This window comes from Natator depressus, chromosome 3, assembly GCF_965152275.1.
Source record: "Natator depressus isolate rNatDep1 chromosome 3, rNatDep2.hap1, whole genome shotgun sequence".
NCBI lineage: Eukaryota > Metazoa > Chordata > Testudines > Cheloniidae > Natator > Natator depressus.
In genome coordinates this window covers 167,503,309-167,519,607 of record NC_134236.1, presented here as the reverse complement: position 1 = coordinate 167,519,607, position 16,299 = coordinate 167,503,309, and the positions used below count along the sequence as shown (strand labels likewise).

General features: G+C 40.4%; 1 protein-coding gene across 1 annotated transcript in view; it reads right to left on the bottom strand.

Annotated features, from left to right (window-relative positions):
- Positions 1 to 380: 380 nt before the first annotated feature.
- The window catches only part of NSL1 (NSL1 component of MIS12 kinetochore complex), a 16,286-nt gene continuing 367 nt past the window's right edge, over positions 381 to 16,299 (bottom strand). The window contains exons 2-6 of the mRNA XM_074949279.1: positions 13,917 to 14,001; positions 8,259 to 8,389; positions 6,633 to 6,687; positions 2,678 to 2,745; positions 381 to 1,971 (exon numbers count right to left, since the gene is read on the bottom strand). Coding sequence (XP_074805380.1) covers positions 1,696 to 1,971; positions 2,678 to 2,745; positions 6,633 to 6,687; positions 8,259 to 8,389; positions 13,917 to 14,001 — 615 coding nt within the window. The 3' untranslated portion in view covers positions 381 to 1,695. The remainder of the gene's footprint in view (positions 1,972 to 2,677; positions 2,746 to 6,632; positions 6,688 to 8,258; positions 8,390 to 13,916; positions 14,002 to 16,299) is intronic.

The following is a 16,299-nucleotide window of genomic DNA, read 5'->3' as shown; positions in this document are numbered from 1 at the left end:
GAACCAGAATGGGACCAGTACCTAGCGTGTTATCAGGACTGTCCTGATGTTAGGGGCTTTGTCTTAGGATCCTATTTTACACCCTGTGCCCTGGTCCCAATTTTTCAGACTTGCTATCTGGTCACCTACTAGTATCTAAGACAAAATCTGAACCTAGTTTCCAAAGGTACTAATACATTAGCCCACTAGAGTCACTACATATTCCCAGATTAGATAATTACTCTTGAACTGGTAAATAAACTAAATTGAGATTTCATATAGTATTTTTTAAATACAAAGCAAATAAAACTGTAGAATACCACAAATGTTTATTTATAAATATACAAGTCATAAAAACAATATTTATGTACAAATGTTCAACATACAAATTCTCACTCTGTACTAAGTTTATATGTATTAGTTACAATATTTTAAACTAAAATTTGCCACACATTTTTTCTTAAAGATTTTCAGTCTCTGAAGGGTTATGTGGGGCCTGTCCTATCCCTCTTACTGAGTCTACTTGATCAGTGAAATTCTCCAATAAAGAGTAATTAAAGTAATTCAGTATGAGAAAGCACTTTGCATGTAATAGAGGTAAGGTTATATTGCAAGCGTAAGCCAGGAAAAAGTTATATTAATAGCTTTGACTTCTGAACATATAAATTATTAAGGCAAGCTGCTCAATTTAATACTCTGCGATCTTCTAGTTATTGTTATAATATGAAGAAACTCAGATGTGGGACAGCTCAGCTTGATATTAATTTAATTTTACTCTACTTTGATTTAAAAGTCTAGTCAAAAATACTTTACTTACACACACACACACACACACACACACACACACACACACACACACTCACTCACTCTGCTTGGAGATCCTCTAACATGAAGAAATGTCCTCTAGGGATCCCAAAGTGGTTGCACTTAAACACTTGTAGTTAGGAGGACATGAAAATACTGATATGTTATAGATTACAAGACCGAAAAGGCCTGGTTTTTGTTCAAAAACTATACCACAGATAAATACATACAAATTTTACTAAAATTCCATGTTAGTATAACATGGATTATAAAAAAATAAGCCAAACCCACCCAAATTTAGAATAAAAATAATTGTACTAAAAAAAAGGACCAGTTTTGCAATTGCACACGAATTTCATAAATGAAAACTATTTCTGCTATACAGAGACGGACGTGTTTTAAAATTACTTTTCCTCAACAATTAAAGAAATCAACAGCTATCTAGCTAGCTATATTTAAGGAGCAATACAATAGGTTCATCCTCCAATCCTTTTATACACATGCTTTATGCATGAATAATCCAATTGAACACAATAGGTCTACTCACATGCATAAAGTTATGCACTTGTGCAAGCAACTGAAGGATCAAGACCAGAGTTTATCCCTACAATAAAAGAATATGGAAAGAATTATAGGCTAATCTATAGAGTTTACTATTTTGAAGGACAGAGAAAAAATTTGTGGGGATATGAGTGCACTCTGATGAACATCACTGCTAATGTACACATTTTCACATGACTAGGATGTAACAGTAGAGAGAAAATATAGAACAACATTAAAGGCTACACAGCCACTAAGAATTCTCTTGTTGAAAAACCTGTAATTCACTGTCAGAAAAGAACAGAGTTAAACTATACTGTGGAAATGGGGAGAATAGATTTTCAAGCTTGAAAGTAAGTGTAAGAAAAACTTTCACGTATTCAACGTAATTCTTCGTCTCAGTGGGTAGTATTTCAACTGTGGCGAATCTGCGGTTCTCTTTCTTTTCAGGATAACATTAGAATTTTTACTGGCAGCAGCCTCTGCTGGTGTGACTTCCACTTGTGTTATAAAGCTTTGGATTTTATTTTCTTCCTTAGCCTCACAGCCAGCAAAGACTTCTTGGCGAAGCTTGCATAGTTCTAAGATGGGCTGCAATGTTAACGCTTGGGAAAATCCCTCTGCTCTTTCTATCAATGCTGGTAGGGACTACAAAGAAAAAAACAACAAAGCATCTCCAATCCCAAGTTACATAATTAAACTAACATTATTAATTATGGGTAGAAAAAACATGTTAACTAGAATTTGACATCCATAAAATCCCCACCTAACACAATCTTTTAGTGTTGGTAACTCACAACTATAATTCCAACTCATAGAGCAATAATAGCAAGAGTCTGCATTAGCAGCTCATGTAAGGAAATTTCAGTGCAAGTTTAAAGACTAAAGAGAAGAACATATGAACAGTTTATCAAGAATAAATAAGGTGGAAATACTACAGCTCATTTCAAATTTCTTACCAAAGTGATAAAATGCCATTTAGTAGATAGAAGCAATACCATTATTCTAAAATGATGGTTTAAATGTTCCAAACACTGCAGTCACAGAAATCTTTAAATCTTTCCAACACTGTGGATATTCCAAATTACAAGAATACTTCTACAGGTCTTTCACTGAGAGTCTTAAAGGAAACCTAGTCCAAAGCAAGGGTTCTACTGCACTTATGACTGATAAAGATGTAGAGTCAGTAATTTTGCAAATAGAGATGGCAAATTTTTGTACAAAAAGGATATATTGGCTAGTTAGAATTTCTGCTTCATCAGGCTGTTTTACAGCATTGATGGAAAATGTTAAATGTTAGATGTCAAAAATCTAAATGAAAGATTTCTTCCCAACAGGCACACAGAAATCTTACCTTCATTGCTTCACTAATCTGCTTGGATGTGACCCCTGTTACCTGCCTAAGATTTGCCATGTGAGAAGCTGCAAAGAAACACAAACATCAAAAATTTTATATTCCCCCAGAATCATGAAGTGACCAAAAAAAAAAAAAAAAGAGAGAGAGCAGGAGAATATCCCCAAGGGGAACTGTAAAAATACTTCTAAAAATTATTAAACATCTGCTTTGTTGCTTTCTAAGGCATTTTGTGATTCAGTATTTTATATAACAACAGGGAACTGAAAGAATAAACTGCTTTGTAAATTTAGTGATCCCATTAATAATAGTTTGATAGGTTATCCAGTAGCAGGAAAAAAAAAATAAGCAGCCCTCAGATTTCCCATCACTTAAAGCCAGTACTGCTTCATGTCATATTGTACAACCCATTTTTCTCATTTCGTGTTTAGAGAAGAATATTGTTTCCACATTCAGAGGGTTGCCACAAGCCAGTCACAGCGTTATTCACTTAGGAAAAATATACAAGAAATGTTTACAAGTAATCTTCCCTCACTGACATCAAACCCAGGAGCTGTTATATACATTTGCAGCTGTTGTAATTGAACTAATTTTGAACTGAACTAAAGATTTTTAAGGGCTATGGTTCTAGGGTCTTCGAATATGAGCCTACAAAATGAGAAATATTTTGCTATTTACTTTCACACTTATTACTTTTATCTGTTCACCCTTTATGCTACCTTATGAGAAATAACCAACACACCCCATGTTCTCAAAATCTCCTTGACTGAAGCCTCAAACATTTTTTGAGAGACCAGAGAAGGCTAAGTAATGGTATGTATCTTAGGATTTCTTGATAAACATGTGTAAGTAAATGTGCTCCATGAAACCACAAAGGAAGTCCAGAGGCACTCTCTATTGTTTCTTATCCACCAGTATAGATAGGCTGCTGTTTACCATACATGCACCACAATACTTGTAAGCAACTTGTATAAAATTAGAGCTACTAACTGAAAATATAGTATGGCCTTGCATAAATGTCTTTAAACTCACCTATAGCACAGGTCTTACTCTCTAAAAACCTGGATGTGGATGGTCATTTACCAACTTCCACCTCTAAAATTATAACTCTCTGTGCTAAGTTTTATATGTTGCCATTATTACTCCTACTCATTTATGTTGCCTAAAGGCCTCATCAAGGAGTAGACAGGAAAAGCAAGATACAAGGCCCCTGCCCCAGAGGTCTGCAACCTAAATTAGACAAACACAGGAAACAATGACAACACAAGGTTGTGAAGGAAGGAAAACAGTTTCTAGGTTTTATTTGTTGTGACATGTTTATGAAGCTTAAAAGATTGCATTATATTAGACAATAAGGTAGGGCAGAAGACAACAAATGTGAAGAGATCAGTAATGGAAAGTTAGACAAAAGTAGCAGGTTTGAGGAAAGGTTTCATTGTTGCTATACAACTGGAATTGCTGCCCTCAGAATTCAGAGTTACAGTTATCCTTTTCCACTCAGCAAAACTGGAGTGATAAGTGTTACTCCAGAAAAATTAAGAACTCACTATAAACAAAATGGGAAGGTGTTCTATTAGATAAATTTGGAAAGATGAGAGAAGTTTGGAAGAAATGAAGTTGCACAGTAGATGAAGAATGCAGGAAATGTTTTCATTTTACCGTACTGTGGCAATAACAGGATGAGAGTCTCTATGCAAAATTAGTTCTTGTGATCACTCTGACAAGTAGGAAAATAAAAAATTTGGAATAATTTGCAAGCTAGAATAATAGGCCTATCAAGCTCCTCATCAGTCTACCAAAAGCAATCCTGGACTCTTGTCTGCTATAGCAGGAAAATGAGCACTCTGTCCTGGGAAGAGTATTACTAGTGGAGACCTAATCTGATTCCCTATCCAGGTGTCAGGCTGCATAATTCAGGAATGGCAAAGGATGTTCAAAAGGCAGGATTATTCAGACCTTGGGAGGAAAAGTATTTGCACAGCAACCCCTCTAACTAAAGAAAGAGCAGTGGACTATGAATGGACACTCATCCAAAAGGCTGGTATATCTGTGATAGGAAGTTTTGATGACAGGATACAGAGTGATGGAAGGCTGAACAAAGTAAGGACTCCCCCAAAATTGTGAGGGAGAAGACAAAAGCAGTTACTTGAAACCCCTCTAGGTAATCAGGAACAATGGCACATTGAGTACATTTAACATGTCACTATTGGTTAAAGTTTAGGTTTACATGGAGAGTATTATATTCCTCATTGTTCTAGGCTTTCCAAAACACAGGGAAATGAAAAAAGGATATGAAAGGTATTGAGTAATCTAAACATTTTTGGTTTCTGGCCACTGCACTTAGTAAACTGGGATGCATTAACTTCCCAGCGACTATGCAAATACTAAGATTCAGCACAAACTACATGCTTTTTGTTAATAACTTGCTGTTGCTTTGTTTAAAAAGGGCAACAAAATAAAAACTGCCTATTGTTCAAAAAGTTAATCCATGCTTAAACCTGCAGATGTGGACACTAACCCCACCACTGAAAAAAACCCTCAACTATGAAGTGAAGTTCTTTACAGCTTCTGCTGTCACCTTAGCTACAAAAGCTGGCATTTCTGAGAGCAGTCACAAAAAGGAAACATTGCCTAAAGTAAAGTCAGATCAGCAATTTGAGAATTGAAAGCTTCTATCAAAACTTTACCTCAGTTCTAGTTAATGTTTCTATTTGTTTAAATATTTTTATATTGTGTGAATGACATTGTGCCGCCAAAGCACACTGAAGACCTTGTAACCACAGAGTATGATTTACTGCATTCAAAATGCTAGAAATAAACCAATACCCTTTTAAAATGGGGTAGTGAAGATAATCCAGCTTGTAAAGACAAGCCTTGGAAGACTCATCCTACTCATGGCCCTTAATGTTTTATTTGTTCTTAACTGTAAGTTCCTTAGGGCAGGGTCAGTGTCCTGTTTACAAAGTACTGTACCTAGTAAACTGAGGACACTGATTAAATAGTTAATTTCTGCTTTAACAGTTACAATTTATATATTATATGTGTCCCACTGATGTTGTACTTTTAAAAGGTGACCTGAGTGTTATAATTTTTAAGAAGAAAATCCACTCTATGCCACTCAGTACTGAATAATAAAAGCATGTCCAAAAACGTGTACTTTATGCTTCTTTATCAGGTTAGCCAGTTCTTAGCAATTGCTTGCCTACTGACTGATGTTGAGAACCAAGTGGTAGTCTCATAAGACATAAATAGGAACACAGCAATTGCCGTATATGGATGAAGCCAGTGATTCATTGAGTTTGGTATCTTGTCTACAACAGTAGACAGAGGAAGATGCAAGAAACTCTGCCAGAGTTATTGGATAATCTGACCCACAGAAAATATTTGCCAAACCCCCATCATTTGTTAGTGGCTGATTTTTGCCCCAAAGCCCCGCCTGTAATAGCATGAAGGTTCAGGACACGAGAACTAGATGTGTGCTAATAAAGCAATGTAGTAGTATGCTCAGCTACCACAAGCTTCTATGTCTGCACAGTTACATCCAGAATAGAAGTGTATTCAAATAACCAAGTTCTCACTTGTATAACTATGCCAACAGAATGAACTTTGTCTGAAAGTCACACTTGAAAGAGAGCAATTTTATTGGTGTTTATTTAAAAAATTGCATTTGGTGATTCTGCTAGGTCAGTGGGTCTCAAACTTTTTTTACTGGTGACCCCTTTCACACAGCAAGACTCTGAGTGTGACCCTCCCTAATAAATTAAACACACTTTTTAATACATTTAACACCACTATAAATGCTGGAGGCAAGCAGGGTTTGGGGTGGAGGTTGACAGCTTGCAAACCCCCATGTAATAACCTCATGACCCCTGAGGGGTCCCGACCCCCAGTTTGAGAACCCCTGTGCTAGGTAGTGTTATCTCTGTACATTTGCATTGTCATGACAAACACTTACCTTGAGAAGGCTCAGGTTTTATCTCTTGTTGCTTTACAACAGGCTGATAGAGCTTCTGCATACACAAAAATAAATTCAAAATATTTTTCACTCTGAAATATTTCCTTGGTTTAAGTAGTGTCTTAATCTATGTCTTTCACAGTACCTAGCACAACAAGTTACTACTGTAATAAAAATGGTTAGTGGGATTAGTGCTCTACATCCAATATAGAGAACTGCTAGAAACAGTGATCTAATTAGCTCTGTCAGTCCATTTCTTATTTAAATGTACACAGTCACCATATTAAGCTTTATTTTGCCAAACTCTAAACTCAGTTGTTAGTGCAGAGGAAAGCAAGATTTTTAGCTGAAATCTAGGTATTTTGGGAGAAGCACTGCCATCTTCTACATGATTTAGGAAATAGAACTGCAGAGCAACTCTTAGGTAACCCTTCATGGAGCCTGGATAAACTTGGAACAATGGGAACATTTATACAGAAAGCTATTAATATGGCCAATCAGTGTCAGTTTCCGCTGTTCTATCTTTGCAGGTATTTGTGTATGAATAAGAACATTCTCCCTCAAAACTCAGGTTCTCCTGCTATTTGACCCTGCCCTGAATCTTGTGATCTGACATCAAACAATTGTAGCAGAAATGAATGTAATAGTAGATTCAGCATTAGGATTTTACTTCAGGTTGAGTGATGAGCAAGGATAGGCTATGAGGGAGGAAACAAACTTATTTCAATACCAACATCTTCAACAGTTAGAAAATGTTTTCAGTTTTTATAATACAAGGGAAAGGTGAATAACATTTATATTCAAGTCTGACCCATACAATATTTTCCCCACTACAAGTCACCTCTCAAAATTGTGAGCAGATCAGGATAAGAGAGTCACTTCTTTGTGTCATTAGTCACTATTGGAACAAAATTCTTGTGGCTCACACACTTTGTTAGCAAGTCTGGAAATACAGAAGGCAACAGTCCCAACTGAGGGAAGTATAAAACTTGCACTGCTCAAGCATTTTTAATGGATTGACTTGAAGAGCCTTAAAGGAGGCAGCCTCCCTTTGGCAGATGTAGGAGATTGACACTTGTGCAGAGCAGGTGTAGCTGTTCTTCAGGAGGAGTGTTTTTGGAGAAAAGTGTAAGGAAGCCCTGGATCTCCATTGTTATGGGCTATTATATGAAGCCACTGCCTCGAGACACATATATTGAGACGGTGGTGGTAGTGGGAGTTGTGCTGCCCATGAGGACGCCTTACAGCCAAAGATGAGGAAAATATAAAAAACTATTGCTCAAAAGTGGTTGAAAGTGATGTATAGTGATGCCACATTTTAACAACTTTGTAATTTTTGCTGAAAAATTTAGGTAGAACAGAATAATTTAATTAGTATTACTGCAAAATCTGAAAGGACCACCAGTAACAAAAGTAAGAGGAGAGGTCTCTTTGGGGAAATTACTTTAGGACTACCGTAAATCAAAATTAACATTAACTTTGTAACCTGAAAACATTAACTATTGCAAAAAAACCCCAAAAAACTTAACAGTCTTGCTGCATCTCAGCAAAGATTTAATAGTAGAGTGCGATAAAGTCTTATTACTAAGACTTCATCTTTACAAAGTGCAAAATAAAGATACTTACCAACATTTCTTGCTCTGCTTTCATGGTTTTGATTACATGTACTAATATCTTTCTGGGACACTGCTTACGCTTCGTAGCTGTCTCTACTATAAGTTCATCAAACTGATCTTCGAGGATTTTGATGTCAGAACCTAAATTCACAAGAAAAACAAGGTGACACAGTACACGGTTATTTTAAGTGTCTTTAAAAAAAAAATACTAAAATTATTACAGGAAACTAAAGAAAAATAAAGCAAAATGTTGCTCAGTCCTTCCCCCTAACAGCAGTCATTGAAATTTCTCATGGCATTTAGTCTCCTTACTGTTATCCCGTTTCAGGGTAGCTGGCTCAACAAGTGTTATTTGTACTGGAACAATGCTTAGAGAGCCCAATCAGGGATCAGGCCCCACTGCGCTAGGCACTGCACAAATGTAAAATGAAAAGATGATCTCTATCCTGAACTGCTTACAATCTAAATAAATTTAGTTAGCTACAGAGGGTGGGGTCAGGTTTGTGTTTCATGTTTTTTGGAGAAGTTAGCATCCATTAGTTTAAATCACGTAAAGTGAGCCCATATGAGGGATGCCCCATCCCCTCATAAATGTATACAATACAGCGAAGCCATGCTGGCAGTGTAAAGCTGCTAAAGGTACATGTGCTAAGTGCTCAGATTCCACACTGAATATAATATAAATAGAGATTGATTCACAGACAAACAGGACGTGGGACTGTCCAAAAGTAACTGCTTTCTAGAACTCTAACACTGAAAGTCAGCTTAATATTATAACTGCGTATAGACAAGATCTTACACATGACACTAATTTCCTGGATGCCTTGAATCCTTCTGAGAAGCTTCAGATTTATGAGAGCATTAGTTGTTGCTAAGAGATGGGCTACACATCTGGTAGTTTTACCATCTGTTCAGGGGTGGGATTTTATTCCAAAGTAATTATAGCAAGGCAACCCCTAGTTATTCTCTTTTGCGAGTAAGATATACCAGTATAAGCTCCTTTATACCACTATAATTGCATCCACACTAGGGGGATTGTTCTGCTGTAACTATACTAGTACAGTTAACGCAGTTCAACTTCTGTGAGTAGACAAGTTCTAAGAGGCTAGTTCTCATGAAAGAAACAGCTCCCTTCAGCAAAGATAGTATACGTTGGAGCAACTAGCTATTAGAAGTGATTACTGATTCAAAGCCCATTAAACTCAATGGAAAAACTCCCATGGACTTCAATGGGCATTGAATCAGGACCTCAAGCTTGACAAGCATTTTGTCAGATCTACTAAACCCCATTACTTTGATATTTGTGGCAGCCCTTTCAGACATGTATTCAGCCTGAAGACACATGCTAGACTTCAGGCAAATTTTGTACTCCTTGAGAATTATTACAGGGTGTGCTGTAACTATACTGTGACTCAGAACAAAGGCTGGCTATTTTTAAGACAATGCTCTTCTTCCAGCAGTAACGGCGGCTATTCTTCACTACATCTAAAAAAATAATTAAATTTTCTGAGGAGATGAAGGGTGGTAATCTTGACACTGTGCTATGCAATGAAATATATAAAAATTATATTTTACCTCTGTACTTATACAGACACCACACACTTATGAGTTGATCTTTCTGTAATACATAATTTTTTTTTCCTAAGAGCAAATTCTTAAAAGTTTCAGACAAAATATGCAAGGCATTTTTCCTTTGGCTGTAAAGTAAGGAGAGAAGTATTATATGAGTAGTGTTTGCAGTATTAGTGTCCAAAATAAGTTCTTAGCTTCTCAAATATTGCAATTGACAATTTTTAAAGCTAAATACTATTAGATTTGTCTGAGGTTTCAAACTAACTTTAACCAGCTGCTTATGCTATTTAAAGTCATATCCTCTATCATTACAGACTATGAAAACTAGAGTTACCCTAACCCCATTTCCTTCTGTTTTGTAACAGTTGCATTCCTGTATCCTAGAATGCATGTGATCCAAAGGCTGAGCACATTTTAGATGTTAGTGTATTACGGAAAGACGGATATTCAGCACCCTCTACTGGTCAATCTGTGCAGCATCAGTGGATGTGGAAGAAATGTCAATAAGCAAAACAATAAAGAGGGTGGGAAACTGTTTTCCCATCCCATGAAAATTTATGAGATTTCAAAACATTTCCTGTTCTGCACTGGGACAAAACCAAGTCCTTCCAAACATTTTCACAAAATAACAGACACCTCCCTCTCAGGCGAGTGCTCTGACCACCAGGCTGATGACTATTTGGGGTAGAGGAGGGAATTCCTCTTTCAATCTTTCCTGTTGGAACTGTTTTACTTCGGCTACATAAATCAGTTTGTCTCTGGTCCAATAAATATGTACTTATTTATACAAAGTGGAATAGCTCTAAATCCGACCCTGAAGTTTTGATTTGTTGAGAGCAAACAACCAATGTTGTGCTCTAACCTTGTTTTCCCATCAAAATAAGTAGGTTATTTATACGCACACACACACAAAATTCACAAGACTTATAAAATAAGAATTTTTGTAACAGATTTTGCACTACTGTAATGAAAATCAATAGTTTACATGTTAAAATAAATATTTTTCCTACAACTGTATTAACTGCAAACTTAAATGCTGACTTGAGCATTTCTGGCATGTTTCCACTGATATTCCAATAAGAAACTAGCACTGACATTAATTCAAAATGATCCAAAGTGGGTTAGGGTGAATCTTCTCTACCTACTCGTAAGAATTTTCAGATTTTTTTTTTTAAATTCAAACTTTTTTTGTTTGATTTTTTTTTAAAAAACGGGAAAAGTCTTCCATAAAGAAAAATGTATTCCAATAAAAACTGATCCACATTAAAATAGAAACAAAACTATCCTTCCATAAAGAAAGTTTCCAAGATGATGCAAACTTGAAAAATACTATTTTTACAATGGTTTAAGTCAAGACTCTCTAAAACAGAATCCATTTCCTCAGATCCAAACTTTCAGCCAAGAGGAAGTGATTCCAGAACATAGCTTGCTGTTTCCTCAACCTAGGTCATCAGTTGCAGCATTTATAGAGCTTGCTGACCAAGCAGCAGCTCAGGGAACTCTTCCTCCACATTCAAGTCCATACCTGTGTTTTCAATTTCACTCAACCATGAAGTTGCATGTGAGGAAGAATACCCGACACTCACTAACAGGTATATGCAACTGAACCATACTGACTGTTTTCTGTGAACACTAGAGGATGCTAAGAATCCCCATTATTACAAATTAAAAGATATTAAAAGCAGTAACTGCATGTGACTGGGTGGACTAGGCCCTGAGGCCCCCTGCTGGACGCCTTGCGATCCTGCCGCACCCCACCCCAGAAAAGGGCAGCAGAGAGGTCCTCCAAGCTGCCTAGAGTGGCTGTGTAGGAAGCAGCCACTCAGGGCCCAACAGGTCAGTATAAGAAGACCTGCAGAGCCAGAACAAGTTCAGTTCCTTGCTGGAGTTGTAGAAATGTGCATGGTGTGTGGGTGGCTGACAGAGCTATGGGACCTCGGATGAGGTAGTGCTGCCAGAAGCCTGGCAGAGTGAGAAGGAGCCCTGAGCTGATTGCGGGGACTCCATCAGGACAAGGTCCTGACGTAAGGGTGAAGACAGCACAGGGCTGTGGTGAAGTGGCTCAAGGAATTAGAGCAGCAGCATGACTTAGGTAGGGCAGGACTACACTACAGCCAGGATCGACGCTCTGAGATTGATCCACTGGCGGTCAATTTAGCGGGTCTAGTGAAGACCTGCCAAATTGACAGATCGCCCTCCAGTTGACCCCTGTACTCTATCCGTGACAAGAAGAGTAAGGTAAGTTGACAGGAGAGTTTCTCCTGCCGACCCCCCAAGGTAACTTGACTTAAGGTACATCGACTCCAGCTACGTTATTCATGTAGCTGGAGTTGCGTAGCATAGGCTGACTTACAGCGGTAGTGTAGACATAGCCTTAGATAAAGGGACACAGCAGATAGCTACCTACATGATCCCTGGGCTGGGACCTGGAGTAGTGGACAGGCCCGGTCCTCCCCCCACCCTCCCAACAGCCACTGGGGGAAGTGGCATGGACAGTGAGACACCCCGAAGGAGGGAACTGAACTATAGTGGCCCAGCTGGAGAGCTGTAGCCAGAAAGCCCCAAGAGGGTGAAGACACTGCCTCCAGGGAAGGAGCCCTGAGCCACTGCTCTATTCCGGAGCAGGGACAAACAGAGACATCAGAGGGCACTGAGAGAAGCCCCTGTTGGACTTGTACCCCAAAATGGGTTCAAGTTGCTTTTATCTCACAGACACAATATGTATGACTTGGCCGGAGAGCTGAGTCAGCAAAGACCCACCACAAACCGAGAGAGTGTAGGCACATGCACTCAGCCAGGGGGTGCTCGCAAGAGGTGAGTGCAGCACCGTTACACTGCAAAATAAACATTTTTCCCCTTCATCTATTCATTACACCCACTTTTGTGTCTCTGGATATAATCAAGGATGCCAATCCCTGTGATGTAAACAGACTTTTCTCACAAGAACTGGCTTGAGATACCACCAAACAACCATCAAGATAGTATAGGAAATTACAGTAGTATTACCTAACATCAATTTTGCTCCCTTAGGATGCACAAGGAATTTAGCTTGTCATTAATCTTTGGCTGGTGGTTTTGCAGGGGTGGGACTTTCATTACTTTGCATCCATTGGAAACTCTCAAACTTTGATACTAGTGACCCCTTTCACACAGCAAGCCTCTAAGTGTGACCCCCTTATAAATTAAAAATACTTTTTTGTATATTTATCACCATTATAAATACTGGAGGCAAAGTGGGGTTTGGGGTGGAGGCTGACAGCTTGCGACCCCCCCCATGTAATAACCTCGTGACCCCCTGAGGGGTCCTGACCCCCAGTTTCAGAACCCCTGCTCCATTATATGTTAACTGTTACTGTATTTCTCTTACGATCAGTGTGAGGGAGTTACATCATAGGCTGGGGTGCCATGATTTAAAAAAATTGCAAAGTAAAAAAAGGTTGAGAGTTTACTAGGAAGAACATTAGTTTCATTTTTTTGTTAAATCTGATTTATTTTGCATTAAAGCTTTAAAAATAACATCCCTTCCATTTGTCCTATTCAATTTAGATAGTAAAAATAAGAAACAACAAGACTAAGTGAATGGGACTGTAAAACAAGCGATAATGTAAAGTGAGGATTATTTTTTCAAACTAAATCTTATTTTGTAAATATTGCATTAGTCCTTTTGTTATGAACCCTTTTGCAGGATAATTACCCTGGACATTGGTTATATAAACTTCTTTACTTTGAAATGTGATTTACCTATTATTTATAAATCACCCATCATCTTGAAAACTGAGTATCAAACAAAACTGAAATGTTCAGAACAAACTGAGTTCTCTCCCCCACCCCGTTTGTTTCCAGGTCACAGGGATACAGGAATTTACATGTTCATGGATTATTTTTCCTCTTTTTATATAGGGAGGTTGTTTTAGGGGAAAGGTTTTATTGAAAAGGTGTGTGTAACTCATTAATCTGAACACACATAAGCTTGGTTTCAGTCTGATCTTTTCCCTCAGCATCACATATATTAGCAACAACAGGAGGAACAATTGCTTGATTAATATGCTAAGTGCTTAGACTAAAGTGAAGACATTATTAAAAACCAAACACACACCATTCTGAAGCTCAGCATCATCTGAAGTTTCCTGCCATTGGTGTCCATTAATGGTAATATTCTCCTGAACTGCTGTTTCAAAGTTCTGTAAGAAATTCAAACAATCAAAATGTTTGAAATATTATGCTTACTAGCCTAACAATGTAATATAACACAGCTAACAACTGAATTTAAAAAACTTGTTCAGCATTTTCATTCAGGCAAGGATTCCATCCATGTTCCCTTGAGGTATTTTTTTTCCTTTTCCTTCTGTGATCCATGTGGTACCTCAACTCAAGTTTAAAACACATGAATGTGGTCTCTTTATTTAGGATGGTCATTTGTTCCACACATCCAGGAAGAGGGGACTGGCAAGAAAAAACTGAAAAAGTAGAAGTATGAGAGCATGCTGTAGCCCATCCCCCTGTCTGGCAGGAGTAGAAACTGCTGCAGAGTAAGGAGAAGCGCTGGCCTCCTCTCCCGGACTTGGCACCAGGAGGAGTTAGTGAGGATAAGGAGGGAAGCCATGCAGCTACCTTTGTCTATAGGTTACAAATTCTCACCTCTAAAGAAGATTACTTCTCTTGTGGAGGTTGGGTACTGGCCACTTCTTTATGGTCTATGACAGTGGTTCTCAACCAGGGTCTGTGACCTCCTGGTGGTCCATAAGCCCTTTCAGAAGGGCAGAGGGGCCCGCCCCACTGAAGCCAGGGGCACCCCCCCCGAAGCCGGGAGCGGCGGGGGGGCTGAAACTCCGAGCGCTCCCCCCCCCCGAAGCCGGGAGCGGCGGGGGGGCTGAAACTCCGAGCGCTCCCCCCCCCCCGAAGCCGGGAGCGGCGGGGGGGCTGAAACTCCGAGCGCTCCCCCCCCCCCGAAGCCGGGAGCGGCGGGGGGGCTGAAACTCCGAGCGCTCCCCCCCCCCCGAAGCCGGGAGCGGCGGGGGGGCTGAAACTCCGAGCGCTCCCCCCCCCCCCCGAAGCCGGGAGCGGCGGGGGGGCTGAAACTCCGAGCGCTCCCCCCCCCCCGAAGCCGGGAGTGGCGGGGGGGCTGAAACTCCGAGCGCTCCCCCCCCCCCCCCGAAGCCGGGAGTGGCGGGGGGGCTGAAACTCCGAGCGCTCCCCCCCCCCCCCGAAGCCGGGAGTGGCGGGGGGGCTGAAACTCCGAGCTCCACCCCCTCCCCCGCTGAGGCTGGGAGCAACAGGACTGAAGCCCTGAGCCCATGGGCAGAGTTGAGGGGGCACAAGGGTGTTGCTCCCCTCTCCCCAAAACTGTAGTTCCTTACCCAGAGTGGGGCAGTCCCCGGGGCAACTCGCCCCCACCTCCTCCTCTCCCTCAGCCCCCACCCTCTGGCCAGATCCTAGGTGGGAAGCTGGAGCCAGGCAGTGTGGGGCAGCTGCTCCTCTGGCTGGTGGTGCCATGGAGTGGGCAGCCATGGCATTCCCTCATCTGCTGCTGGTGCCCAGGGTTGCGGCTGCTCCTCAGCTCCCAGCCTCCTTTGACTGCTCATGCAGTTGGTCAGAGCTGCCCAGGCAGGGAGCTGGCTCCGGGGCCAGCAGAGCCCTCAGGGAGCAGACACCGGCACACAGCTCCAGACAGTGAGTGGCCTGCTGAGGAGAGTCCGGGGGTGGAGGTGGTGCTCCCTCCCTGGACCTTGCTGTGCGGAGCTGGCCGAAGCCCTGCCGGCCCTTGCCTCCTCAAAATAGAAGTCAAACACCACCTATGCCCAAGGGTCCCACCCTGGCCCAGAGCCCTGAGTCCACCCTTACAAAAAAGGAGAATATGATTGTATTTGTTCTTTTCCTGTCCCTGCATGAAAGACGCATACAAGCAATAGGGGAAACAAGACCAATCCCCAGTCCTGAAATGTGAGCCACACAGGCAGATTCCTGAGCAAGTTTGGAGCCCCAAAGAAGTCAATGGTGCTCTGTGTGCACACAACTGGTTGGATGGCCGGATCAGGGCCTAATTGACTGCACAGGAATAACAATGACACTGACTATACACAAAGCACACTAAAATGTACAAGACAAAGGCTGAAACACAGAAACATTTCTCCCTCCAGTCTTTAGAAGCAGCTGAGATCAAGGGATGCAAAGCACGGTAGCAGTGTCTAATATTATCACCGTTCTTAGATTAGAATTCAAAATGGAGTTCACAAATTTAAGATTTGGTCCAAAATCAACAAGAGGAAATAGTCAGTAAAGACAAGTACGAAGTACTACACTTAGAAAGAAGAAAAAATCAAATGCACAACTATACATTTGGAATAGGTGGTGGTTCTGCTATAAAGGACCTGGGGGTCATAGCAGATCACTAACTGAACGAGAGTCAACAATGTCATGCAGTTGCAAAAAAAGGCTAATATTTTGGGGTGCCTCGGCCTCACCAGGGGCATCTGCCCGCC